Source organism: Salmo trutta, chromosome 37, assembly GCF_901001165.1.
Source record: "Salmo trutta chromosome 37, fSalTru1.1, whole genome shotgun sequence".
Taxonomy (NCBI): Eukaryota; Metazoa; Chordata; class Actinopteri; order Salmoniformes; family Salmonidae; genus Salmo; species Salmo trutta.
Window position 1 is genome coordinate 30,766,904 of NC_042993.1, and position 27,896 is coordinate 30,794,799.

A 27,896-nucleotide genomic window follows, 5' to 3' on the forward strand; every position below is an offset into this window, starting at 1 on the left:
ATCCAAAGAATGTGAGAGAACTTCTACAGCTACAGATTCCCGGCAGCTGCCGCAGATCCCTGGGCTTTCATTGCATGACAGGGAGACCTTGACACCACAACACACTCTCAAGATGAAACGAACAAAAGGCGTTTATGAAGCAGAGTTAAAGCTGCAATATGTCACTTTTTGGCCGATCCGACCAAATTCACATAGAAATTGGAGTTATAGGTCTATCATTCTCATCGAAAGCAAGTCTAAGAAGCAGTAGATCTGTTCTATGTGCGCCATTTCTATGCTTCCCGTTCGTAAGTTTCGTTTTTGCAATTATATTGTGTGTGATTATGTAGGGTTTCATATTTTCTGTTGTCCTTTTTTTATAGATGGACACCACCTATGGGAGACAGAAGCCAAAGTTGACAAGGACTCCTTCAAGTCTGTAAGTAGTCCTCAGTGTTTTCAGTAAAATACAGTACTGTATAAGTTGTAGTCCTGTTTTTAAGATTGAAAGTGTAAATTGGCTCAGTCATACATTCTATGCATCTTTCTCTTCCATTATATTACCTCTCTCTGTCTCTCTCTCTCTCTCTCTGTTTCTCTCTCTCTCGCTCTCTCTCGCTCTCTCTCTCTCTCTCTCTCTTTTTTCTCCCCCTGTATTCCCTTCTCTCACCTCCCTCGCTTCCCCTTACTCACTTTGCTGATGTAATCTTTGCTAAGACATTACCAAGGAGAGAGATTAGTCGTGTTGATTAGTCCATGCAATCCTGAATGGAATTTTCACACGTTTTCTCTCTGTCCTCATCGGCAGACACAGTAAACAGAGTGATTGCACCTAGAGCATCTTGCTTCCTCATCAACGAGCACCCCTCAATAAACACACACATTCACACGTGCACGCCAACACACACTTGTGTACGCGTGCACACACTTCTCTCTACTAGGTCATATTCAAAAGAGGACACCATAGCAAACCACTTTGTATTGGGAAACCAAAAAGTCTGTTTCTCATTGGACAAGTTTAGGTAGTCCCTCCCAGTTTCAGTACATTTTCTTCAGTTTGTTGCCTAATGAATACTGATGCAAGCCCAGTTGCCCTACCAACCACTTCAGCCAGCATAACCAGACATTTAGTTCACTGTTCAACTTCTGGTTCAGGGTGGAGGAGCGCTTAAACACTTTGTCAGAGCTCGGCCTTCTGCTTGACGCCTAGCCAAGAGTGGATTATCCCCCTCCCTTTTTACCTGCTGTTTTCACGAGAGAAGTAATGAGAAAATTAACCAGCGCACCTTTCTACTGATACCCAGTCACACATTTAGGCCTACGTTCTGTTCATAAAAACAAGGCAAAGGGGATTCGTCAGAGGGGACGGTAAATGTTGTACGTATCATAGAAAAGCTACATGTGAAGAAATACTTATGGTGAGGAGAGTCTAGTAAGGTCTGCGCGAGTGCGTGTTTGCCTGTGTGTGTCTGTGTCTTCGGGTGCACATCAGGGTGTGTGACGACAATGTGTTTCTAATCATCCGTGCCCCACTCCCTTTCTCTTCTCTTTCATCAGCTGGGTCTCACCATCCCTCTGTCTCCCTGTAAACGAACTGCTGTAATTGACAATTGCAGGGGTGGAGAACAAACCGTCGGCCGTGGAACATGTGTTTCAAATCGGCGGCATTTCAACGATGATGTTGTTTTTGTTGTCGTGTGTTTTTACGGTCAGGTGAACGGCTTTGTTACATCAGGAGTGTTGAATACGGCCTCCTCTCTGTTGCTTCGATGTTTAATTGGCCTTAAGGGCTGGCTGATGTTAAGGCTAGTCCCACATGTTGGAGCATTACAGTGAGGGGTTGGGCTAGGTTAGGTAGGTGAAAGACAAATAGTACAGTGTGCTTATTTGGTGTGCCGACAAAGAAGCCACAGTGTTGCTGGCTTTTTCTCCCCTGCTGCCACCGGCCACGGTTAGGTCACCCATGCTCTGCCTGCCATATGTTTTCATTATTCCTGTTTGGATCGCGCTGCTCACTGTGTGGGAGGATGGGAGGAGAGGGGGATGGTAGGGGGTCATCAACACCTGTGTCTGTGCTGTCTTTGACCCCGTCAGTCTGGTGCAGACCTGGCCTATGAACAGACACACAGACCCCACAAAATATGCTGGGAATGGCTTCCTGTTCTGTTCCTCCACCATATGGCCTGAGCTGGCCCCCAGAGAGAGAGAGAGAGAGAGAGAGAGAAAGAGACGGACAGGCTCTAGGCAGGCAGACACTCAGTCATGTCCCAATGGCGCCTTTGTCATGCACCTTTACCCCTGCTCTGCAGCCTCCAAAGTTCACGTCCGTCCAGGATTACAGAGGTCTCACCCTGGGCCTGGAGCGACACGCTGATCAGGGGCTGTGAAAACAAGGCCAAAGCCCCAAATCTCTCCCCAGAGGTAGGGTTCAAACCCCAGGCCCTCAGGGCTTCAGACAGACACAAACAGGGGCGTGGTACACACTCTGGGGGTCATGCTGAGCCCATCCAGATTGGGCTGAAGACCCAGCTCAGAAAGCGTGTTCAGAACACTCCTCCAGGGTTCCCTGAAAGTGAAACAAGCATACCTGCTAATTAATGAGCTGACACTTACGTACACTTGGAGTTATGTTTGTGTCTTAGAAGAGCATTGAAAGGGGTTGTAGGCCTAAGCTAGTGAAGTTCAAACTAAAATCTTCACCCTGCCATATTACTCTGATTTCAGAATGTTTAGATAGTGCATGTTTTTTTGACAGCTTTTTGAAAATCTACTACGCACAACACAACACAGTATAGTGAGCAATGATCTACATTGCGCCTGGAGGGTTCGTAAGTGTATCCATTCTGTGCTGTTTCTGTGTGTTGTAGACGGTGCTGGTGGTGGAGATCCCACCCTACAGGAACCAGAGAATATCCAGCCCAGTGCAGGTCAACTTCTACGTCTGCAATGGCAAGAGAAAGAGGAGCCAATACCAGCGCTTCACCTACCTCTCCCCAAACGGTAACCCCACAAACCTTCAGGTTTACCTCCTCACTTTATTATCCCTGCTAGTTTTGCTTGATAACTTATAAAGGGGTCGTACATGCTCATGCATTATACCTTCCAGCGTCTCCTCCTAAATCATTTTGGCTCCACAAAAACACACACAATCTGTTGTGGCTTCGGTAGTGCCTGACACCGCCGCATCACAGGCTCTGTCGAGCGGGGGCAGAAGTGAAGCAGAAGATGTGAGTTGGTTTTGGTTTTTGGTTGCGAGCTTGCGTTCTCCAGTGATGAGGTGTGAAGGGTTGTGTGACAAGAGCCTCTGGGCAATGTTGACGCCCCGTTTTAGAAGTCAATCCCTGAAACGTCGACCTCACACACCACTCATGGATACATCCATCGCACACGGCTCACGTTCTGCACCACACGCTCACGTGCCCCCCCGGTCTCCACATGTATAGTTGGCTTGACACATTGGAATGGGAAGAAGTTATTGGGATTCGGAGTCATTTCACAGCCTTACATCACCAGCTAAATACTGTACCTCTCATTCTGGGCTCAGAGTAAATGTACATTTGCCAAATCCAAGTTTCATGCATATACACATTGATATTGATTGGAATCCATTGATGCTGCTAGAAGCAACATTGTTAAGGGGCTTTATTGGCACGGGAAAACACACGTTAACATTGCCAAAGCCAGTGAACTAGATAACAAACAAAAGTGAAATAAACAATAAAGAATAAGTTCCAAAAGAATAAAGACATTTCAAATGTCTCTCTCTCTCTCTTTATATCCCATGTTAAATGAAGAATCAGGTCCAGTAGTGCTGAAAAGCAGCCTTCACCTTTAAACTGACAACGTGTGATTTTAAGACTCCCTAAACACTTCAATGATCACCCGCTGCTATTGTAGCCTGGAGGAGATAAGAAGCAATGATTCAGGCCTTTGGACGGGACTCTGAGAGGGAGGGAGAGAGAGACCGCATCACCACCTTGACAACGAACAAAGGGCCCTATTTGGAGACGGTTGATGGGAGCAAGAGAGTGAACGAGAGTGCGAGTGAGAAAGAGGTTGAGATAGGGAGAGGTGAGGAGGGGGGAGTAGAGAGGGAGAGAGGGAGAGAGGGAGAGACAGGACATGTGACTGACCCTAGCAGAGCGAGCGGTGGTGGGAGTTGAGGACAGACAAACTCTGGCCATATTTGGCAGCCCCGTACGAACCAGGGAGACAGACAAGGAGATAAGCTGTACAAGGAGAAGACGTATCACGCTTTGACCGTTGCATCTTCAAGTCATTTTCACGGAGAGTCAACATGATCCAATTAACAGACGAATGGGGTGTGCTCTCTGTTACGATGCCAAATGAACTAGATTGCAGTGGGGACCACACAAGCAGTGGCAGTGTCTTTATGACGGAACATAATGTACCACTCCAGTCCCAGTCAAATCCACTTGCTGTGGTTCACCAGACCTTCTTATTTCTTATTTTGATATTTATCCATGTATTGTAAACTGGGTGGGTTGAGCCCTGAATGCTGATTGTCTGAAAGCTGTGGTTTACCATTTTTTTTAAACTGTTTTAATTACATTGGTAACAAGTTTATAATAGCAATAAGGCTATTATAAACTTAGCCGTGGTATATTGGCTATATACCACACCTCCTCGGGCTTTAACGCTTAAATATCATTTATTCAACACGATAGTCAACAAGCGACAATAAATAGCTCAGATAATACTGAGTAGCAATAGTGGCGTATTTCGCAACCGAGCTAATTTCCATCCGTAGTCCCTGAACGTCCCTGAGTTTACCACTCAGTTTGAATCCATGTCTGCCTGCCCATGGGCACGTGTCTGGGTGAAGTGGCGTCTTCTGTAAAATGCAAGCAGAGCTGATTCAACTGTGCCGAGGTAAAAGAGAAGCCCTAATTATATCCGTCCAAGATCAGATGCAGCTTGTCATCAAAGCAAACAGATCTCTAAGTCACATTGAGGATAATTATAACAGGGATATATACATGGCAAAGGAGAGGAAAACCTGGTTGTTTGTTTTTGAGGGTTTCACTGTGTGAGAGTACTTGAACACGTAGATAGAGCCAGCTCAGCACTGTGGGCAGGTAAGGGGGGTGTGTGTGTGTGTGTGTGTTACATAGAGGTTGTTCTCATCTCTTCCTCCTTCGCCCATCTGAGCGGGGCTTCCTGCCCACTTTAAACACAGTCGTGGTCGTCAATTATGCTTTCTAAAAAGAACATCTCGTTCACGCTCGGGTGTGTGCTCGTCTATAAAAAGGCAAAACCGGCACTTAAAATAGCCCTGCTTGTTTGAAAAAAAGTGTGAAGGACGAAACAAACAATCTGCTGTCCACCGATCGCTATTGAAAACAACTTGTATTTTCCACTGGAATCACGTGATGTTTTCTCTACTCATTCATGTGAAAACAGAATCGGACAAGTGTGTGAAAAGGTCTATTGAACCTGTTGACAGCCCAAAGCTTTCGCTGTAGCACCTCAAACATGTACGGCGTAGCTAAATGCCCAAGTAAGGAAACAAGAGATAATATGTATTTGAATCGTTTCCTCTCCATCTTATAAATAGGACAGTCATATCTCACGGCAGAGGCATTGTTTCTGTCGTGTAAACATCATCTGATTCTTATCTCCCCTTTTTGGTTTAGTCACGCCTCTCACAGCTAGTACAGATATTATTACCAGATGCAGTCTGGAGGATTGGAAACGATTGAGTCTTTGCCAGGTTTGACAGGTCAAGATAAGCTTGAATGACAAGGCTGTCGTAGGCCTGTTTTGTCCTACACAAGCAAGAAAGGAGTAGCAGATTTGAACCGTTGCTTATTCCAGATGTTATCGGGAATATTCTTGCGAATTTCATACAGGGAGTTTTTCAAATGGGCAGTTAGCATGGTAGTAATGCCGTTGCATATTGATGCCAAACAATAGAATGTAGATTGTCTTATGAAAATTGCTTTTATTGTCTTTGTGTTTCTCAAAATGCTCTTCATTGTCCTCACTTTCCTTTACAATGTCACGTTAGTCCAATGAATTTGATGACTAAAGCTTAATAAGCTTGTCCGGAAAGTGCATTATCATGAGTTACAATTTGAGAGGAGAAAGATCCAAGAATGTAAGCAATATGTCACTCTGAGGTTATTCCTTTTTGTGGACTCTAAAATGTGCTGTTGGCAGCAGCAATGGTTTGTATAAATCACCACATATCCGATGTTGCGATGAACATACAGCACAAGTGTCCTTGTCTACATCCTAGTGTGTGTGTGAGTGAGTGTTGCTTTTCTTTTCCGAGCTCTTGTCCAAATCATTCTTGCGTGAGTGAAGACGTGACACGCCGTCCTTTTCTTCTCCTTTAAATAAGAAACAGTTTCACGGAACCACATAAAACAACAAACGCCAACAGAGCTGGCGCTGACGAAAGCCCAACCAAAGTCAGTTCTCGGAATGCCGTTCATTTCCCGTTGGAGGTTCCTGCTGTAGATCGGGTTCTATTGTTAACACCAGCGGGGGCTGCTGCTGATTCCTGGCCGTAGGTTTGTGGTCTGAGACATGGGAGGGAGGAGAGAGAGAGGGGTATGTTCAGAAGAAACAAGAGAGACACGCGTACATGAAAACTTCACGAACCGCACGCCCGTGAACTTCTCCCCAAAGATGTGTCGTGTTAACCAAACTGGAGACTGAGACGTTTCCTTGTTTCCAAGTTAGGACAGTGACAGACACACACACGCGCACACATTTACATGGCCTACGTAGACTAGGACACCAGCCGTCAGCCAGATTGTGACCACAGTGGGACGTGCTGAATTAGACACCAGTGAGTTGATGACTACCACCATGACACACCACCTGCTCCATTCTGAATATCAGAGATACAGCTAGCATACTTTTTCCTAACCACATGACCTGACCGGGGAAAACTCTGGGCCCTGGTGGTCGTCTGCTAAAACTAGGGCCTGGAGTTTTTCCTAGTCAGGTCACATGGTCAGGAAAATCTCAGGACCCTAGATATAATGCATTGGGCACAGTCTTTCCACAGTGCAATCAGACCAGGTCTTTTATGGAGACAGTAGAGCATCCACTCCATAGTTCCACTCTGAGAGCAGAGCAGCCAATCATAATGAGAATCAGAGTGCATCCCAGAAAACCCTCTTGCCCGGCTGTCTCTTCCCTTCACACGACAACCTGCCGGGCCTAGGCCCTCTGTGCTCAACACCCCACAAACCCGTCCTCGAACCCTCACCCCCATCCCTGGGAGGAAACCAGTTCCTAATAAATACTCCGATGAGGCCAGATCACTTTAAGAGATGGGGAGAAAAACATGTGCAGAGCGTAAACTGTCTGTCGGCCATAACCCGCAGGTTGGGAGGAAATAGAAGCCAGCTGGGGATGGGACTCACAGGGTGAATCTGCTTCCATGGAACTGGGAAGGGGCAGCGTGTGTGTTTGGAGGGACACACACACAGATAGCTGGAAGGCGTGGACAGAGAGACGGGGCAGGAGACAGATTGAGGAATGATCGGTTAGAATGGGGGAGACAAATAGAGCTGGATGGAGGAGAGAAGAGAGGGATCCCTCAAAGGATCCCTCTGTCTCTCATTCTGCAGATAGGAGAAGGGGAATGTGTGACAGAGCGTGTGAGTCTCAGGGAAAGTGGGAGACGGTGAGACTATGAAGCTGTCCTTGGTTTACAGAATAAATCAGATTGCTAAATATGCTATGTATTACTATGTAAGTAGGGTTTACACTTTTGGGACTATTCCATTGGTTCCATTGCAATAGGCAAGCTTCATCAAATGCAGCTAAAGTATAGAAAACAGAAAACAAATACTAGACCTAGCGTGAACCCAGCTCGGGGGTATTGAGAGCCTGTTACAAGGTCCAGTATGATATTCCCTAGTAAGTGTATGGTGGTGTCATCCTGGGACTTTCCTAAGGATACAGACCTTACCTAGGGAGCCTCTAAGACAGATGGGCCGGCCCTGTGGCTCTGACAAGACTGACGTAAATAGGCTTCCCACTGGGTAATCACACCAGTTCATCTCTCCCCAAAGGAGACTGGGGGTGTGAAAATTAATCTCTCAGTTACGTCCTGTCCCAACAATAATAACATCATAACACTATGATAGGAATGGTTTTTCATCTGATCAAAACACTCATTTATTCAGACAATGGAAGTAGAAATGCTTATTAGTATTATTACGCCTTCATCAGGATTTACTTATTCTTACTTTGTTAGTAAAAAGTAACTATTAAAAGAAATACATTTATGATGGCCAATTTGTAGGCTGAATAGAGTGTCAGAAGACATTTAGTAGGCTGAATAGACTGTCAGAAGACATTTAGTAGTCTGAATAGAGTGTCCGAAGACATTTAGTAGGCTGAATAGACTGTCAGAAGACATTTAGTAGTCTGAATAGAGTGTCCGAAGACATTTAGTAGGCTGAATAGACTGTCAGAAGACATTTAGTAGTCTGAATAGAGTGTCCGAAGACATTTAGTAGGCTGAATAGAGTGTCAGAAGACATTTAGTAGTCTGAATAGAGTGTCAGAAGACATTTAGTAGGCTGAATAGAGTGTCAGAAGACATTTAGTAGTCTGAATAGTGTCAGAAGACATTTAGTAGGCTGAATAGAGTGTCAGAAGACATTTAGTAGGCTGAATAGAGTGTCAGAAGACATTTAGTAGGCTGAATAGAGTGTCAGAAGACATTTAGTAGGCTGAATAGTGTCAGAAGACATTTAGTAGGCTGAATAGAGTGTCAGAAGACATTTAGTAGGCTGAATAGAGTGTCCGAAGACATTTAATAGGCTGAATAGAGTGTCAGATGACATTTAGATGGCTGAATAGAGTGTCAGAAGACATTTAGTAGTCTGAATAGAGTGTCAGAAGACATTTAGTAGGCTGAATAGTGTATCAGAAGACATTTAGTAGGCTGAATAGAGTGTCAGAAGACATTTAGTAGGCTGAATAGAGTGTCCGATGACATTTTGTAGGCTGAATAGTGTCAGAAGACATTTAGTAGTCTGAATAGAGTGTCAGAAGACATTTAGTAGGCTGAATAGAGTGTCAGAATACATTTTGTAGGCTGAGTAGAGTGTCAGAAGACATTTTGTAGGCTGAATAGAGTGTCAGAAGACATTTAGTAGGCTGAATAGAGTGTCAGAAGACATTTATTAGGCTGAATAGAGTGTCCGAAGACATTTTGTAGGCTGAGTAGAGTGTCAGAAGACATTTAGTAGGCTGAATAGAGTGTCAGAAGACATTTACTAGGCTGAATAGAGTGTCAGAAGACATTTAGTAGTCTGAATAGAGTGTCAGAAGACATTTAGTAGTCTGAATAGTGTCAGAAGACATTTAGTAGGCTGAATAGAGTGTCAGAAGACATTTAGTAGGCTGAATAGTGTCAGAAGACATTTAGTAGTCTGAATAGAGTGTCAGAAGACATTTAGTAGTCTGAATAGACTGTCAGAAGACATTTAGTAGGCTGAATAGAGTGTCAGAAGACATTTAGTAGTCTGAATAGAGTGTCCGAAGACATTTAGTAGGCTGAATAGAGTGTCAGAAGACATTTAGTAGTCTGAATAGAGTGTCAGAAGACATTTAGTAGGCTGAATAGAGTGTCAGAAGACATTTAGTAGTCTGAATAGTGTCAGAAGACATTTAGTAGGCTGAATAGAGTGTCAGAAGACATTTAGTAGGCTGAATAGAGTGTCAGAAGACATTTAGTAGGCTGAATAGAGTGTCAGAAGACATTTAGTAGGCTGAATAGTGTGTCAGAAGACATTTAGTAGGCTGAATAGAGTGTCAGAAGACATTTAGTAGGCTGAATAGAGTGTCCGAAGACATTTAATAGGCTGAATAGAGTGTCAGATGACATTTAGATGGCTGAATAGAGTGTCAGAAGACATTTAGTAGTCTGAATAGAGTGTCAGAAGACATTTAGTAGGCTGAATAGTGTATCAGAAGACATTTAGTAGGCTGAATAGAGTGTCAGAAGACATTTAGTAGGCTGAATAGAGTGTCCGATGACATTTTGTAGGCTGAATAGTGTCAGAAGACATTTAGTAGTCTGAATAGAGTGTCAGAAGACATTTAGTAGGCTGAATAGAGTGTCAGAATACATTTTGTAGGCTGAGTAGAGTGTCAGAAGACATTTTGTAGGCTGAATAGAGTGTCAGAAGACATTTAGTAGGCTGAATAGAGTGTCAGAAGACATTTATTAGGCTGAATAGAGTGTCCGAAGACATTTTGTAGGCTGAGTAGAGTGTCAGAAGACATTTAGTAGGCTGAATAGAGTGTCAGAAGACATTTAGTAGGCTGAATAGAGTGTCAGAAGACATTTACTAGGCTGAATAGAGTGTCAGAAGACATTTAGTAGTCTGAATAGAGTGTCAGAAGACATTTAGTAGTCTGAATAGTGTCAGAAGACATTTAGTAGGCTGAATAGAGTGTCAGAAGACATTTAGTAGGCTGAATAGTGTCAGAAGACATTTAGTAGTCTGAATAGAGTGTCAGAAGACATTTAGTAGTCTGAATAGTGTCAAAAGACATTTAGTAGGCTGAATAGAGTGTCCGAAGACATTTAGTAGGCTGAATAGAGTGTCCGAAGACATTTTGTAGGCTGAGTAGAGTGTCAGAAGACATTTAGTAAGCTGAATAGAGAGTCAGAAGATATTTAGTAGTCTGAATAGTGTCAGAAGACATTTTGTAGGCTGAATAGTGTCAGAAGACATTTAGTAGGCTGAATAGAGTGTCAGAAGACATTTAGTAGGCTGAATAGAGTGTCAGAAGACATTTAGTAGGCTGAATAGAGTGTCAGAAGACATTTAGTAGGCTGAATAGAGTGTCAGAAGACATTTATTAGGCTGAATAGAGTGTCCGAAGACATTTTGTAGGCTGAGTAGAGTGTCAGAAGACATTTAGTAGGCTGAATAGAGTGTCAGAAGACATTTAGTAGTCTGAATAAAGTGTCAGAAGACATTTAGTAGGCTGAATAGAGTGTCAGAAGACATTTAGTAGTCTGAATAGAGTGTCAGAAGACATTTAGTAGGCTGAATAGTGTCAGAAGACATTTAGTAGTCTGAATAGAGTGTCAGAAGACATTTAGTAGTCTGAATAGAGTGTCAGAAGACATTTAGTAGTCTGAATAGTGTCAGAAGACATTTAGTAGTCTGAATAGAGTGTCAGAAGACATTTAGTAGGCTGAATAGTGTCAGAAGACATTTAGTAGTCTGAATAGAGTGTCAGAAGACATTTAGTAGGCTGAATAGGGTCAGAAGACATTTAGTAGTCTGAATAGAGTGTCCGAAGACATTTTGTAGGCTGAGTAGAGTGTCCGAAGACATTTTGTAGGCCGAGTAGAGTGTCAGATGACATTAAGTAGGCTGAATAGAGTGTCCGAAGACATTTAGTAGGCTGAATAGAGTGTCCGAAGACATTTTGTAGGCTGAGTAGAGTGTCAGATGACATTAAGTAGGCTGAATAGAGTGTCAGAAGACATTTGGTAGTCTGAATAGTGTCAGAAGACATTTAGTAGTCTGAATCAAGTGTCAGAAGACATTTAGTAGGCTGAATAGATTGTCAGAAGACATTTAGTAGGCTGAATAGAGTGTCCGAAGACATTTAGTAGTCTGAATAGAGTGTCAGAAGACATTTAGTAGTCTGAATAGTGTCAGAAGACATTTAGTAGGCTGAATAGAGTGTCAGAAGACATTTAGTAGGCTGAATAGAGTGTCCGAAGACATTTAGTAGTCTGAATAGAGTGTCAGAAGACATTTAGTAGTCTGAATAGTGTCAGAAGACATTTAGTAGGCTGAATAGAGTGTCAGAAGACATTTAGTAGTCTGAATCAACTGTCAGAAGACATTTAGTAGGCTGAATAGATTGTCAGAAGACATTAAGTAGGCTGAATAGAGTGTCCGAAGACATTTAGTAGGCTGAATAGTGTCCGAAGACATTTAGTAGTCTGAATAGAGTGTCAGAAGACATTTAGTAGGCTGAATAGAGTGTCAGAAGATATTTAGTAGTCTGAATAGTGTCAGAAGACATTTTGTAGGCTGAATAGTGTCAGAAGACATTTAGTAGGCTGAATAGAGTGTCAGAAGACATTTAGTAGGCTGAATAGAGTGTCAGAAGACATTTAGTAGGCTGAATAGGGTGTCAGAAGACATTTAGTAGGCTGAATAGAGTTTCAGAAGACATTTATTAGGCTGAATAGAGTGTCCGAAGACATTTTGTAGGCTGAGTAGAGTGTCAGAAGACATTTAGTAGGCTGAATAGAGTGTCAGAAGACATTTAGTAGTCTGAATAAAGTGTCAGAAGACATTTAGTAGGCTGAATAGAGTGTCAGAAGACATTTAGTAGTCTGAATAGAGTGTCAGAAGACATTTAGTAGGCTGAATAGTGTCAGAAGACATTTAGTAGTCTGAATAGAGTGTCAGAAGACATTTAGTAGTCTGAATAGAGTGTCAGAAGACATTTAGTAGTCTGAATAGTGTCAGAAGACATTTAGTAGTCTGAATAGAGTGTCAGAAGACATTTAGTAGGCTGAATAGTGTCAGAAGACATTTAGTAGTCTGAATAGAGTGTCAGAAGACATTTAGTAGGCTGAATAGGGTCAGAAGACATTTAGTAGTCTGAATAGAGTGTCCGAAGACATTTTGTAGGCTGAGTAGAGTGTCCGAAGACATTTTGTAGGCCGAGTAGAGTGTCCGAAGACATTTTGTAGGCTGAATAGGGTCAGAAGACATTTAGTAGTCTGAATAGAGTGTCCGAAGACATTTAGTAGGCTGAATAGTGTCAGAAGACATTTAGTAGTCTGAATAGAGTGTCAGAAGACATTTAGTAGGCTGAATAGGGTCAGAAGACATTTAGTAGTCTGAATAGAGTGTCCGAAGACATTTTGTAGTCTGAGTAGAGTGTCCGAAGACATTTTGTAGGCTGAGTAGAGTGTCAGATGACATTAAGTAGGCTGAATAGAGTGTCCGAAGACATTTAGTAGGCTGAATAGAGTGTCCAAAGACATTTTGTAGGCTGAGTAGAGTGTCAGATGACATTAAGTAGGCTGAATAGAGTGTCAGAAGACATTTGGTAGTCTGAATAGTGTCAGAAGACATTTAGTAGTCTGAATCAAGTGTCAGAAGACATTTAGTAGGCTGAATAGAGTGTCAGAAGACATTTAGTAGGCTGAGTAGAGTGTCAGAAGACATTAAGTAGGCTGAATAGAGTGTCCGAAGACATTTAGTAGGCTGAATAGAGTGTCAGAAGACATTTAGTAGGCTGAATAGTGTCAGAAGACATTTAGTAGGCTGAATAGAGTATCAGAAGACATTTAGTAGGCTGAATAGAGTGTCCGAAGACGTTTTGTAGGCTGAGTAAAGTGTCAGAAGACATTTAGTAGTCTGAATTGAGTGTCAGAAGACAATTAGTAGGCTGAATAGTGTCAGAAGACATTTGGTAGTCTGAATAGAGTGTCAGAAGATATTTAGTAGGCTGAATAGGGTGTCAGAAGACATTTAGTAGTCTGAATAGTGTCAGAAGACATTTAGTAGTCTGAATAGAGTGTCAGAAGACATTTAGTAGGCTGAATAGAGTGTCCGAAGACATTTAGTAGGCTGAATAGAGTGTCCTAAGACATTTAGTAGTCTGAATAGAGTGTCAGAAGACATTTTGTAGGCTGAATAGAGTGTCAGAAGACATTTAGTAGGCTGAATAGAGTGTCCGAAGACATTTAGTAGGCTGAATAGAGTGTCAGAAGACATTTAGTAGGCTGAATAGTGTCAGAAGACATTTAATAGGCTGAATAGAGTGTCAGAAGACATTTAGTAGTCTGAATAGAGTGTCAGAAGATATTTAGTAGGCTGAATAGAGTGTCAGAAGACATTTAGTAGTCTGAATAGTGTCAGAAGACATTTAGTAGTCTGAATAGAGTGTCAGAAGACATTTAGTAGGCTGAAAAGAGTGTCAGAAGACATTTTGTAGGCTGAATAGAGTGTCCGAAGACATTTAATAGGCTGAATAGAGTGTCAGAAGACATTTAGTAGGCTGAAAAGTGTCAGAAGACATTTAGTAGGCTGAATAGAGTGTCAGAAGACATTTAGATGGCTGAATAGAGTGTCAGAAGACATTTAGTAGGCTGAATAGTGTCAGAAGACATTTAGTAGGCTGAATAGAGTGTCAGAAGACATTTTGTAGGCTGAATAGTGTCAGAAGACATGTAATAGGCTGAATAGAGTGTCAGAAGACATTTAGTAGTCTGAATAGAGTGTCAGAAGATATTTAGTAGGCTGAATAGAGTGTCAGAAGACATTTAGTAGTCTGAATAGTGTCAGAAGATATTTAGTAGTCTGAATAGAGTGTCCGAAGACATTTTGTAGGCTGAGTAGAGTGTCAGATGACATTAAGTAGGCTGAATAGAGTGTCAGAAGACATTTGGTAGTCTGAATAGTGTCAGAAGACATTTAGTAGTCTGAATCAAGTGTCAGAAGACATTTAGTAGGCTAAATAGATTGTCAGAAGACATTTAGTAGGCTGAATAGAGTGTCCGAAGACATTTAGTAGTCTGAATAGAGTGTCAGAAGACATTTAGTAGTCTGAATAGTGTCAGAAGACATTTAGTAGGCTGAATAGAGTGTCAGAAGACATTTAGTAGGCTGAATAGAGTGTCCGAAGACATTTAGTAGTCTGAATAGAGTGTCAGAAGACATTTAGTAGTCTGAATAGTGTCAGAAGACATTTAGTAGGCTGAATAGCGTGTCAGAAGACATTTAGTAGTCTGAATCAAGTGTCAGAAGACATTTAGTAGGCTGAATAGATTGTCAGAAGACATTTAGTAGGCTGAATAGAGTGTCCGAAGACATTTAGTAGTCTGAATAGAGTGTCAGAAGACATTTAGTAGTCTGAATAGTGTCAGAAGACATTTAGTAGGCTGAATAGAGTGTCAGAAGACATTTAGTAGGCTGAATAGAGTGTCCGAAGACATTTAGTAGTCTGAATAGAGTGTCAGAAGACATTTAGTAGTCTGAATAGTGTCAGAAGACATTTAGTAGGCTGAATAGCGTGTCAGAAGACATTTAGTAGTCTGAATCAAGTGTCAGAAGACATTTAGTAGGCTGAATAGATTGTCAGAAGACATTTAGTAGGCTGAATAGAGTGTCCGAAGACATTTAGTAGTCTGAATAGAGTGTCAGAAGACATTTAGTAGTCTGAATAGTGTCAGAAGACATTTAGTAGGCTGAATAGAGTGTCCGAAGACATTTTGTAGGCTGAGTAGAGTGTCAGAAGACATTTAGTAGGCTGAATAGAGTGTCAGAAGACATTTAGTAGTCTGAATAGAGTGTCAGAAGACATTTAGTAGGCTGAATAGAGTGTCAGAAGACATTTAGTAGTCTGAATAGAGTGTCCGAAGACATTTAGTAGGCTGAGTAGTGTCAGAAGACATTTAGTAGTCTGAATAGAGTGTCAGAAGACATTTAGTAGGCTGAATAGTGTCAGAAGACATTTGGTAGTCTGAATAGAGTGTCAGAAGACATTTAATAGGCTGAATAGTGTCAGAAGACATTTAGTAGTCTGAATAGAGTGTCAGAAGACATTTAGTAGGCTGAATAGGGTCAGAAGACATTTAGTAGTCTGAATAGAGTGTCCGAAGACATTTTGTAGGCTGAGTAGAGTGTCCGAAGACATTTTGTAGGCTGAGTAGAGTGTCAGATGACATTAAGTAGGCTGAATAGAGTGTCCGAAGACATTTAGTAGGCTGAATAGAGTGTCCAAAGACATTTTGTAGGCTGAGTAGAGTGTCAGATGACATTAAGTAGGCTGAATAGAGTGTCAGAAGACATTTGGTAGTCTGAATAGTGTCAGAAGACATTTAGTAGTCTGAATCAAGTGTCAGAAGACATTTAGTAGGCTGAATAGAGTGTCAGAAGACATTTAGTAGGCTGAGTAGAGTGTCAGAAGACATTAAGTAGGCTGAATAGAGTGTCCGAAGACATTTAGTAGGCTGAATAGAGTGTCAGAAGACATTTAGTAGGCTGAATAGTGTCAGAAGACATTTAGTAGGCTGAATAGAGTATCAGAAGACATTTAGTAGGCTGAATAGAGTGTCCGAAGACGTTTTGTAGGCTGAGTAAAGTGTCAGAAGACATTTAGTAGTCTGAATTGAGTGTCAGAAGACATTTAGTAGGCTGAATAGTGTCAGAAGACATTTGGTAGTCTGAATAGAGTGTCAGAAGATATTTAGTAGGCTGAATAGGGTGTCAGAAGACATTTAGTAGTCTGAATAGTGTCAGAAGACATTTAGTAGTCTGAATAGAGTGTCAGAAGACATTTAGTAGGCTGAATAGAGTGTCCGAAGACATTTAGTAGGCTGAATAGAGTGTCCGAAGACATTTAGTAGTCTGAATAGAGTGTCAGAAGACATTTAGTAGGCTGAATAGAGTGTCCGAAGACATTTAGTAGGCTGAATAGAGTGTCAGAAGACATTTAGTAGGCTGAATAGTGTCAGAAGACATTTAATAGACTGAATAGAGTGTCAGAAGACATTTAGTAGTCTGAATTGAGTGTCAGAAGATATTTAGTAGGCTGAATAGAGTGTCAGAAGACATTTAGTAGTCTGAATAGTGTCAGAAGACATTTAGTAGTCTGAATAGAGTGTCAGAAGACATTTTATAGGCTGAATAGAGTGTCCGAAGACATTTTGTAGGCTGAGTAGAGTGTCAGAAGACATTTAGTAGTCTGAATAGAGTGTCAGAAGACATTTTGTAGGCTGAATAGAGTGTCAGAAGACATTTAGTAGTCTGAATAGAGTGTCAGAAGACATTTATTAGGCTGAATAGAGTGTCAGAAGACATTTAGTAGGCTGAATAGAGTGTCAGAAGACATTTAGTAGGCTGAATAGAGTGTCCGAAGACATTTTGTAGGCTGAGTAGAGTGTCAGAAGACATTTAGTAGTCTGAATAGAGTGTCAGAAGACATTTTGTAGGCTGAATAGAGTGTCAGAAGACATTTAGTAGTCTGAATAGAGTGTCAGAAGACATTTATTAGGCTGAATAGAGTGTCAGAAGACATTTAGTAGGCTGAATAGAGTGTCAGAAGACATTTAGTAGGCTGAATAGAGTGTCCGAAGACATTTTGTAGGCTGAGTAGAGTGTCAGAAGACATTTAGTAGTCTGAATAGAGTGTCAGAAGACATTTTGTAGGCTGAATAGAGTGTCAGAAGACATTTAGTAGTCTGAATAGAGTGTCAGAAGACATTTATTAGGCTGAATAGAGTGTCAGAAGACATTTAGTAGGCTGAATAGAGTGTCAGAAGACATTTAGTAGGCTGAATAGAGTGTCAGAAGATATTTAGTAGTCTGAATAGAGTGTCAGAAGACATTTAGTAGGCTGAATAGTGTCAGAAGACATTTAATAGACTGAATAGAGTGTCAGAAGACATTTAGTAGTCTGAATAGAGTGTCAGAAGATATTTAGTAGGCTGAATAGAGTGTCAGAAGACATTTAGTAGTCTGAATAGTGTCAGAAGACATTTAGTAGTCTGAATAGAGTGTCAGAAGACATTTAGTAGGCTGAATAGAGTGTCCGAAGACATTTTGTAGGCTGAGTAGAGTGTCAGAAGACATTTAGTAGTCTGAATAGAGTGTCAGAAGACATTTTGTAGGCTGAATAGAGTGTCAGAAGACATTTAGTAGGCTGAATAGAGTGTCAGAAGACATTTAGTAGGCTGAATAGAGTGTCCGAAGACATTTTGTAGGCTGAGTAGAGTGTCAGAAGACATTTAGTAGTCTGAATAGAGTGTCAGAAGACATTTTGTAGGCTGAATAGAGTGTCAGAAGACATTTAGTAGTCTGAATAGAGTGTCAGAAGACATTTATTAGGCTGAATAGAGTGTCAGAAGACATTTAGTAGGCTGAATAGAGTGTCAGAAGACATTTAGTAGGCTGAATAGAGTGTCAGAAGATATTTAGTAGTCTGAATAGAGTATCAGAAGACATTTAGATGGCTGAATAGAGTGTCAGAAGACATTTAGTAGGCTGAATAGAGTGTCCGAAGACATTTAGTAGTCTGAATAGAGTGTCAGAAGACATTTAGATGGCTGAATAGAGTGTCAGAAGACATTTAGTAGTCTGAATAGAGTGTCAGAAGACATTTTGTAGGCTGAATAGAGTGTCAGAAGACATTTAGTAGTCTGAATAGAGTGTCAGAAGACATTTATTAGGCTGAATAGAGTGTCAGAAGACATTTAGTAGGCTGAATAGAGTGTCAGAAGACATTTAGTAGGCTGAATAGAGTGTCCGAAGACATTTTGTAGGCTGAGTAGAGTGTCAGAAGACATTTAGTAGTCTGAATAGAGTGTCAGAAGACATTTTGTAGGCTGAATAGAGTGTCAGAAGACATTTAGTAGTCTGAATAGAGTGTCAGAAGACATTTATTAGGCTGAATAGAGTGTCAGAAGACATTTAGTAGGCTGAATAGAGTTTCAGAAGACATTTAGTAGGCTGAATAGAGTGTCAGAAGATATTTAGTAGGCTGAATAGAGTGTCAGAAGACATTTAGTAGGCTGAATAGTGTCAGAAGACATTTAATAGACTGAATAGAGTGTCAGAAGACATTTAGTAATCTGAATAGAGTGTCAGAAGATATTTAGTAGGCTGAATAGAGTGTCAGAAGACATTTAGTAGTTTGAATAGTGTCAGAAGACATTTAGTAGTCTGAATAGAGTGTCAGAAGACATTTAGTAGGCTGAATAGAGTGTCCGAAGACATTTTGTAGGCTGAGTAGAGTGTCAGAAGACATTTAGTAGTCTGAATAGAGTGTCAGAAGACATTTAGTAGTCTGAATAGTGACAGAAGACATTTAGTAGTCTGAATAGAGTGTCCGAAGACATTTAGTAGTCTGAATAGTGTCAGAAGACATTTAGTAGTCTGAATAGTGTCAGAAGACATTTAGTAGTCTGAATAGTGACAGAAGACATTTAGTAGTCTGAATCAAGTGATAGAAGACATTTAGTAGTCTGAATAGTGACAGAAGACATTTAGTAGTCTGAATCAAGTGACAGAAGACATTTAGAGTGATTCAGACTTTGCCAAAACACTTATGATTGGCATCAAACACTAACCACACCCATTAACACATTTAACTGTGTGCAGAAATAGCAACAGACAGTGCATGTATTGTGACTCAGAAGCTTTTTGTTATTCATCTGGGTGTCTTAATTCAATCCTAGTTGTGTCACAGTACTCGTGGCAGAATCAGAGCATGTGGGGGTTTATAAAGGGTTTTCTTAGAGCAACTGGGCCATTTCATCTTTTCCTTAGGGTTTGGGTCTTTATGTGTGTGTGTACGTGTGTGTGTTCAACTGGAGGATATGTTTAAATATTCAATAAATAGTGCACACGTCATGGTCAGTCTCCGAAAGATGAAAACTGATCTTGATCGCACAGCCAGGAAACCTAGTGTGCGATGACTGTCTGTCCAAACTAATCAGGAAATGGTGGAAACATCTCCCAAATGGACTCTGAGTGAGTTGGAAGACGGCGGCATGAGCAAGTGGGGTCATAGCACTCTCCTCCTGCATTAGCTGAAGTTAGAGCTCCTGAAACCGCAGGCATACCATACTCTCTTAAGGAGCACGGACCACCCCAATCAAATCATCCTTTCTCTCTCTCTCTCTCTCTCTCTCTCTCTCTCTCTCTCTCTCGCTAGCTCTCTCTCTCCCTCACACTCTCTCTCTTTTTGTCCTAAGAGCAACAATTGCTTTCGGGGCATGGAGGCCTAGGGGTCCCGCGCTCCTGCAGCAGCAGCCCAGCCAGCCGCTTTAAAGCACTCTTTCATAGGATATCAGAGCTGAAGGAGAGTCCAAAGAAAATAGCGCCGTTTCATGATTAGAGCCAGCTGTGGCTTTCTGCTCTGATGACTCATCTATTTTTTCTTTTTTTTCTTTTCTTTTTTTGGGGTGGGGGGGAGGGGGGTGGTTCTGAGCTGGCGTTTGAGAGGCCCAGCCAATGACACAGAGTCTCTTTTAATCGCCAGTTGTTTGTTTGGTTTTGGAGGGTATCCTACCCACAATCCATCTCACTACACCAACTCCTTTACTCATACACTCAGTTGCTCATTCAGCCACGTGGACCTACCTCACGTTTCTAATCTCTCTCTCTCTCTCTCTCTCTCTCTCTCTCTCTCTCTCTCTCTCTCTCTCTCTCTCGCTCTTTCCCTCCCTCCCTCCCTCTCTCTCTCTCTCTCTCTCTCTCTTTCTTTTTCCAGTCCCGATAATAAAGACAGAACCGAATGATGAATATGAGCCTCTGGGGGCTCATTCCAAGCCCTACTATGGCCAACCCAGGCTCACTCCTATCATACCTGTGGGGGACGCTGACACCTGCCTGGTCGGGGTTTATCCTCCCTGCCCGCCTTGCCATGGCAGCATTGGCAGCATGCCCGCCTCCTCCCCCAGTTCCAGCCCAACACTGCACGACCTGTCCCCCGTGGCTTACCCCAAGTGCCTCTCCACCAGCCCTACGCATGCCCACAACGGTCTCTTGGCGTCCGCCATCCAGGAGACGCCAGGGCAGTGCCCAGCACCGCTGGTCTGCCCTTCCTCACCCGACCAAGCTCCACTGGGCATGCTCCACTCCCAGGGCAGCAGCCCGCATCACCTTGGTAGCCCCGGTCCCCATGGCTACCACCCGCTCTACCCCAACAGCAGCCCCTCCACCTCCCCTGGGTCCCTCCCCTCCACTCCAGGGGGGGCAGCAGAGAGCCCGTTCGCCCAGGCACCACCTTACAGCCCTACCCAGGGACAGAGCCAGACCGAGGCCAGGATCAGCCCTCCCAGCCTGCTGCCGGTAGATGCCAGCCCCCCCTCCCTAGCCGTCACCGTCAAGCGGGAACCCCAGGATCTGGACCAGATGTACCTGGACGATGGTGAGTCACAAGAACAAGGTGTATCTACCTAGACCTGTCAATCAAAGCTCTCCATTAGCTAGTGACATCACATCATCATCGTCGTTATCACATTGGTGTTGTTTTTCCTTATGAAAACACAGGGTCATAAAAAACACGATTCTCGTTTCTCTCTAGAACGTTCCATTTACAGTGCACGTTACATTAACTTTACACCTTTGCTTATCTACACACCCACACCCACCCACACCCTTTCCCCCGCCTCTCCCTCTTTCCTGGTGAATTGCAGCGCTATCAACCATGGGTTTACGTCAGATTTGTTAATTTTAGACATTCCAGATTCATTTTGTTTTCGTCCCTACTGTGTGTGTGTGTTGTCCGAGTTAATAGCGGCGTTATTTTAACAGTCAATTGGGCCTTGATGGGATTTCGAAACAATCTGTCAAAACATCAGAAGCAGCGAGGTCAGGCAGGGAGCAAGAGAACAAAAACAGTGGCGCACGCGTGCCGGCCCCGACTGTTGACACAAGGACTAATGAAGGAAGCAAAACAATGGGTAGGGGTTTCCTGAGCTGCAACGCTTTTTTCCCCCTCGCTGCGAGGGATGTCAAGAGGCAGGAGGCACTTTGTTTTCCCATGTTTTCCCTGCGGAGGGTGTAGTGTTGGAGCTGACGTCATCGAGGGAGCGTGGGGAGGCTGGGGGGTCACCTGAGCCCCACTGGATGTGAGCCCAGGCACAGCCAGGGGAATGGAGGAACGCAGTGTTTGTATGTAGACCCCCTATTAACTCTCCCTCCCTCTGGTCACTCCCAGCCTGTTATGGCCCTGTCGGGGTTGCTCATCACATTGTTGTTATGCTCTGATTGTGTGGTGCGCGGCATCCGTGGCGGTATGCCAGAAGAGATAAAGTCCCCCTGCATCCAAACAGGGGGAACAAGGCGAGTCCCCACTCAACTTAGGAACATCACTCTTCCTGTGCACCTTTTGTTTCACTCCTACTGTAAACATTTGGGGCGGCAGGTATCCTAGTGGTTAGAGCGTTGGACTTGTAACCGAAAGGTTGTAAGATCAAATCCCTGAACTGACAAGGTAAAAATCTGTCGTTCTTCCCCTGAACAAGGCAGTTAACCCACTGTTCCTAGGCTGTCATTGAAAGAATTTGTTCTTAACTGACTTGTGTAGTTAAACAAAATAAAAATAGCTGTGTGTGTGTGTGTGTGTGTGTGTGTGTGTGTGTGTGTGTGTGTGTGTGTGTGTGTGTGTGTGTACAGGGGTGTTGGGGATCAAGGGGTTTAGTAGCAGAGTTGTAAATGTGGTTGTCAGCAAATCTGTCCATCCTGATGAGTCCTGTCCGTCCTGTTAGTCCTCACCTCGTAAACAGACAACAGTGAGAAGTGAGGACGTCTGCCTCTATAAAACGAGCACAACACTCAAATAGGCCGTTCTACAAGTCTTTGTCACTTCACACATCCAGAACTAGCATTTATCTTCTGACTCCGCGCCAGCTCCTGACATATTTCCCCTTACAGTGCGTTGAAACAAGAGGACACTGGAGCTAAATTACGATTAGCATTGGCATGTACAGTACATGTCTAATTCCTTTTCAAACTTCTCAGCAGTTGTGGCAGGCAAAGGAGCCAGAGCATGAGAATTAATCGAATAAGAGTGAAACCCAAGCTTTATTTTGCGCTAGGTGAAAGGTTGTTAGGGGGTCATTTTACGGCATCATTTGTACAGTATGGAAATATTCAACGTTTGCCTTCTGCTAAAGTTATAACCCTTAAGTAGTAACCATGTCTTCGTGCTCCACCACCCCATCCACTGTCACTTTAGCGGTGCCCATATCTGGGGACCCAGTGGCCAAGTGTTATTGGGCCTGTGATTACAGATGCATTAGAGACTCACAGGAATGCGTATTGATTGGCAGAGGCGTACCAAGGCGTCCCTGGTAAAACCTTGGTGCACTGCAATCTCGCCTCATCTAATGTCTTGAATAAGGATCTGTGGTGGGCTAACTGTGCTCCTGGAGTACCGGTAAGTGTGTGGTGGTAACAGCATACTCCAAAGGCATCTGCACGCTGTACCGCTCAGGCCCTCCGGCCCCATTCCAGACCCCTCAAATGAGCCTGGGATAAAAATAAATTAGAGCTGGGAGAAGTCGGCGAGTGGCGAGCTCCCTTTCCGCAGTCATTACCGTCCGTTAATTATCGTATGTTAGCGAGTTGCTCCATTAGAGGGGCGACGGTAGGGGATGACCTCACCAGGCGGTTGGGCGGGCGGTGGTGATTTAGCGTTAGCCGCGTAGCATAGTGCCCCACCCTGACCTGTTTGGAGCCAGTGATTTGAGCTCTGCAGCGGGACAACACTTGAGCTTCCCCAGAGTGGAGCACCTCCCACGCCCAGGCCTCGGCCAGAGGAAATGTCTCTCACTGGCCTTCGGCTCGCACGGCTAACCCAGCCCCCGAGAAATCACTCAACCTATCAACAGGCTAAGCTACTGTATCACAGGGAGCTCTGTTGTCAGTGTGGGGTAGATATGTAGGAGATCTAGAGGGGGAGGGAATGACAAGTTGAACATAAGCCCCTCTAACTGCCCTTCAACTCCCTAACCCCCTCCCAGCTAGCACCACTTCGTCCACTACTTCTGTGATGGAGCATTGGAGCCTCGAGGCTAGCTAACTGCAGGACATTATGCACCGTCTGTCTGTAAAAGGGTGCCCCAAGGCTTTTTGGGTAATGTCCAGGATTGTATTTAAATTGATGTATGATCAGTTGGCTTGTGCTGGGGATGTATTTAGGACTGCTGGCCTGCGGCTGCCATTGGTTCGCTGCAGCAGGGATCTGTCTGTCTCACGATAGCCTGGAGAGTTGAGGGAGCGAATTAACCTGGACCAATGTCCATAGATTGATGTTTAGGGGGAATGGAAGCAGAATTCATTTGGGGGAATGTATTTTTAAAGTGAATTTTCAAAAGCTAGCCCTAGAGGTCTTTGTATTGTTTTTGGCCCATTGTCATATGCCAAACGCAATATATACATATTTAATGTGAGGTTTACATTTAAACAGAAGTTTCTCAAGTAAAAAAATACCTTTCACGTTGACTCATACCCCTCGCTCTCTCTAATCCGGGGCGGGTTTACAATGTCATGCAAACGGCATCAATAAAAACAATAGAAGTTTTGAAGAATGAGGAGGGCAGTATATTTACGCTTGCCTTGTTAGCCCGGCTAATTAACCCATAAAACAGGGGGCTGTGATGACGCCACGTTTTGTCACACGTCCTAGCCGAGTTGCAGTTGCGGTGACATCATTACCCCCTCCCGTCACACGCACACACACATATCCGCTCTGATCCTAGACTTGGCTGCTGTTTACACAGAGGAAGGCTTTGAGCCACATTACGAACCCCCAGTCCTCGAACCAGGGTGCTCATGAAGGCCTCTTTGTGCCTGTATATGTGTGTGTGTGTATGTGTGTGTGTGTTTCTCTGTGTGTGTGTGTGTACGTGTACGTGCACACATGTGTGTAATGCAGTGGTAGTATACCGGCCTGGACATCTGACGGATCCAGCAAGGTTACCGCTGTGTGTCTTCTCTCATTAGCTTCTGGTGTGATGGGTGATATCATGAAGCACAGCTGAACTAGCACAGGGCTAAGGCTAATCAGCCAGCCAGACTCTTGCCATCTGGTTACAGCTGAATACAGAGGGGCCTTATTCACCCACATGAGAAAAACACAACCAAATGTACGCTGCTGATTTCTGACACTTGACATGTGTATTCTGATTGCCTTATATTTCAGGGTCAGCTTTCCAGTAGTTGTTTCCTCCTCAACTCAAGTTTTCTACAATTGAAATGAAATACCCTTTTTTTTATCGAAACTGAAAACAGACCCGATGTTGCATGAGGGCAGACGTCAGTGGCAACAGGTTTCTAGACAGACCTCGTCTTTCCTCCCTCTCTTTCTCTCTCCCTCTCTCTCTCGCTCTCTCTCTCTCTCTCTCCCTTTATCCATTCCCCAACAACAATAGAGAATTCTAACATTTCTGAGGATCCCCGTCCGCCACCATTCCCCTCCAACGGCAACTCAAGCTTTTCTCATGGAAACTTTTACACATCTTGGCAAGGTGCCCAGACCCCAGGACTCTGCAAAACCCCTAATGATGATTGAGAGTGTGTCCGCAACGCTCTGAAAACATGCTGAGTCTCTAACATCGGAGTGTGTGTCGCGAGACTGGCGCGGAGTTGGGGGTGAGGGGGTTCGGTAAAGAAGCTGCGGTTGGGGTGGGGGGTGTCTAATGGGATGGAATCTCTGAGCTGCTGTTATTGAGTTGCTCGTGTTTGTGTGTGTGTGTGTGTGTGTGTGTGTGTGTGTGTGTGTGTGTGTGTGTGTGTGTGTGTGTGTGTGTGTGTGTGTGTGTGTGTGTGTGCGTGTGTGTGCGTGCTTCCACGCGTGCGTCCTGCCTGCATGTGTGTGTGTGTCTGTGTCTGCAAGCCTGCCTGTGTGTGTGTGCGAGGAGTCAAGGTAGACCATCTGACGGTCAGCCGTTAGTGGTTAGAGCCTGTGCTTTCACCACACTCGCCCTTTGACCCCCAGCTCTGCTGGGAGGGGGCAGAGCCTGGGCTAATAGAGGCTGAAGAGCAATACTTTCTGTTGGTTAAGTGCAGTGTCAAGACCTCCTATCCCCATGGCTTATGCTTCATGTTATTGACAGGTATAATAGAAGGGGGATGGCTTGTTTATTATTTATGGCTTCAGAGAGGATGTGGACTTTTTAATATTGCTATTATGGCTGCGTTTTTCATGTTAGGAATCTTGTTTTCCTGGCAGCACCTTGAACTGATGGTGGATAAAGGAGGGTGTAGGCTTTTGGAAGTTTTATAATGGGAGGAAAAAAAGAATACACGGCCATATGGATAGGCCTCTGAGAGCCATTGACCGCTTAGAAGATGGTTAGAGAGACAATGAAGATCACTAGGACATTGTATCAACTGCAGATTTCTCTTAGTGGAATCAAAACCATGTCTTGTACCCTGCGATTTAAACAAATATTTTTCTATTGTTATCATAGACTGGCCCAATGTATTATTAGTCACGTTGAATATCCTTTCTTTGCTTGTCACATTACTTACGCATATAGTAGGAAATGATATGCAATGACTTAGAAATAGCATCAAGTCTAAAGCAAGGAAGTCCAAAGCAAGGAGAGATATCTTCACTCCTTACACTTTTAATGTAACTATTTGATGTTCTGTAATATAATAAATGCATGCTAGACTCAATGAAACCCTGGATTCAGAATAGACCATGATCTCATGGTCATAGCGAGATCCCATCACGCTTTGACCAATAGGTTACCTTTGCACTGTGTGTGCGTGTGTGTGTGAGAAGCACCTTGGATTACCTTCAGCACCGTGTTCTGTTTCCTCTCAGTGTGCTTTTATCTCTGTCCTCTTGGCCAGGCTTGAGAAGCTCTCTGGTTGCTGTTTGGGACCAGCTGCTTTCTACACGTTTCCCCCTATTATGACATGTCACCGTGTTATAGGCTCTCTGATCCAAGATAATGAGGAAAGGGGAAATATTCCTATTTAAGTGGTTACATATAATGGTGGAAGTATGATAGGCTGTCACCATCGAGCTCTGAATTGCAGTATCCTTGTAGTAAACTCATAAGGAAGGTGATAGGTGGGATGAGCTGTATGAAGACTCTAACTTTAAGCATACTATATGGAAGTTAGAGGATTTTTTTTGTATTCACGAATATAACATTCATCCATTTCTTATCTAATAAGACCACCCAAATCCTTAGTTTTAAGCTAACAATGTATGCTTTTGCTCATGGGTGTGGGAATATGTGTCCAGCTCTGTCCAATTAGGTCCTTTCTGGGCAATATTTATATTTAAGGGACCCCTTTGTCTCAAGAGCACCCCCAAAGACAAAAGTTCTGTATATTCTCTTTAAATGTCAACCTATTATGTTCCATTGGGCTCTGGGTGTTTTCAAATGTGTCCCGACAGGCCCAGCAGCTTAACCGCAGTGGTCTGCTGCGCTCTCAGCCGCTCCGTCATAACATCCACAGTCACTGTGAAAGAATCCATCTACCACGTAACTGCAGCTCTATATCTAAACAAATTGGGTCTCTCCATGTCAGAGGCCTGATGTAATTAGATGCGAGACCAGATTTCCTTTTTAATGGGTTTTGTGTTTATGAAGGAATGCTCAGATGTCAGGAATGCTTCTAGACGATTTGCTACTGTGAGTGTCTGATTGTTGTCTAATTATTCCATGCTGTGCGCACACGGTTAGGTACAGTAGGTGAACTGATCCAGGTAGAAGCCAATCTATGGCATCACAAACTCCAGTTCTTTGAAGAGTGGCCAATTGACACTGTGGCTTGCTGTGCTTTCTCATAATTGATCTAATGAAAGTAAGGTGTGTGTGTGTGTGCGGGTGCGCGCGACTGTGTGTGTGTGCGTCGGTAGGACTTTTCATTACTCTATCATTTGTACTTGCCTGGATGGGCATGTGATGTGTGTTTATGCAGATTCTCCTGACGCAGCCGTTTAGATGGCTGGTTTCTGTGGCTTGCATTCTGAGGCTCCGAGAGTACACATTCAGAAGCCACCGAGCCACGCGAATCGCAGCAGGTCAAGCCCCAAAGAGAGGCCTGTGGCTTGGCCTGGGATGGGCCATGCATCTGGGTGAAGTGGTGGTGGTACCCCAGCACCCCATAGTCCCATGCATTCTCTCCACAGCATCTAAAGATGATTGATGTGCATGTGGTTTACAACACTGACAGGATGATCTATATTATTCTCCTCAGGCTTTGATTGACTCCCATATGACTCCCTTTTGGCCTGTGAGCCGTTGAGGTTATCTGTAGCCTGGCAAAGCCATTATACTAGATATGATTGTAGCTTCCTCTGCTCCAGACCACTAACATATTGGCTTCTGAATGGTACACGGTAAATCTTTTCTCACTGCTGGGATTGTCTGCCGGCACACACACAAC

The 27,896-nt window shown here is 43.6% G+C and overlaps 1 protein-coding gene across 2 annotated transcripts in view; it reads left to right on the plus strand.

Annotated features, from left to right (window-relative positions):
- Window positions 1–27,896, plus strand: part of LOC115177327 (nuclear factor of activated T-cells, cytoplasmic 1) — a 76,594-nt gene that overhangs the window by 35,130 nt on the left and 13,568 nt on the right. For both annotated transcript variants that reach the window (XM_029737987.1, XM_029737988.1), the window contains exons 7-9: window positions 363–418; window positions 2,847–2,979; window positions 20,245–20,904. In XM_029737987.1, coding sequence (XP_029593847.1) covers window positions 363–418; window positions 2,847–2,979; window positions 20,245–20,904 — 849 coding nt within the window. The remainder of the gene's footprint in view (window positions 1–362; window positions 419–2,846; window positions 2,980–20,244; window positions 20,905–27,896) is intronic.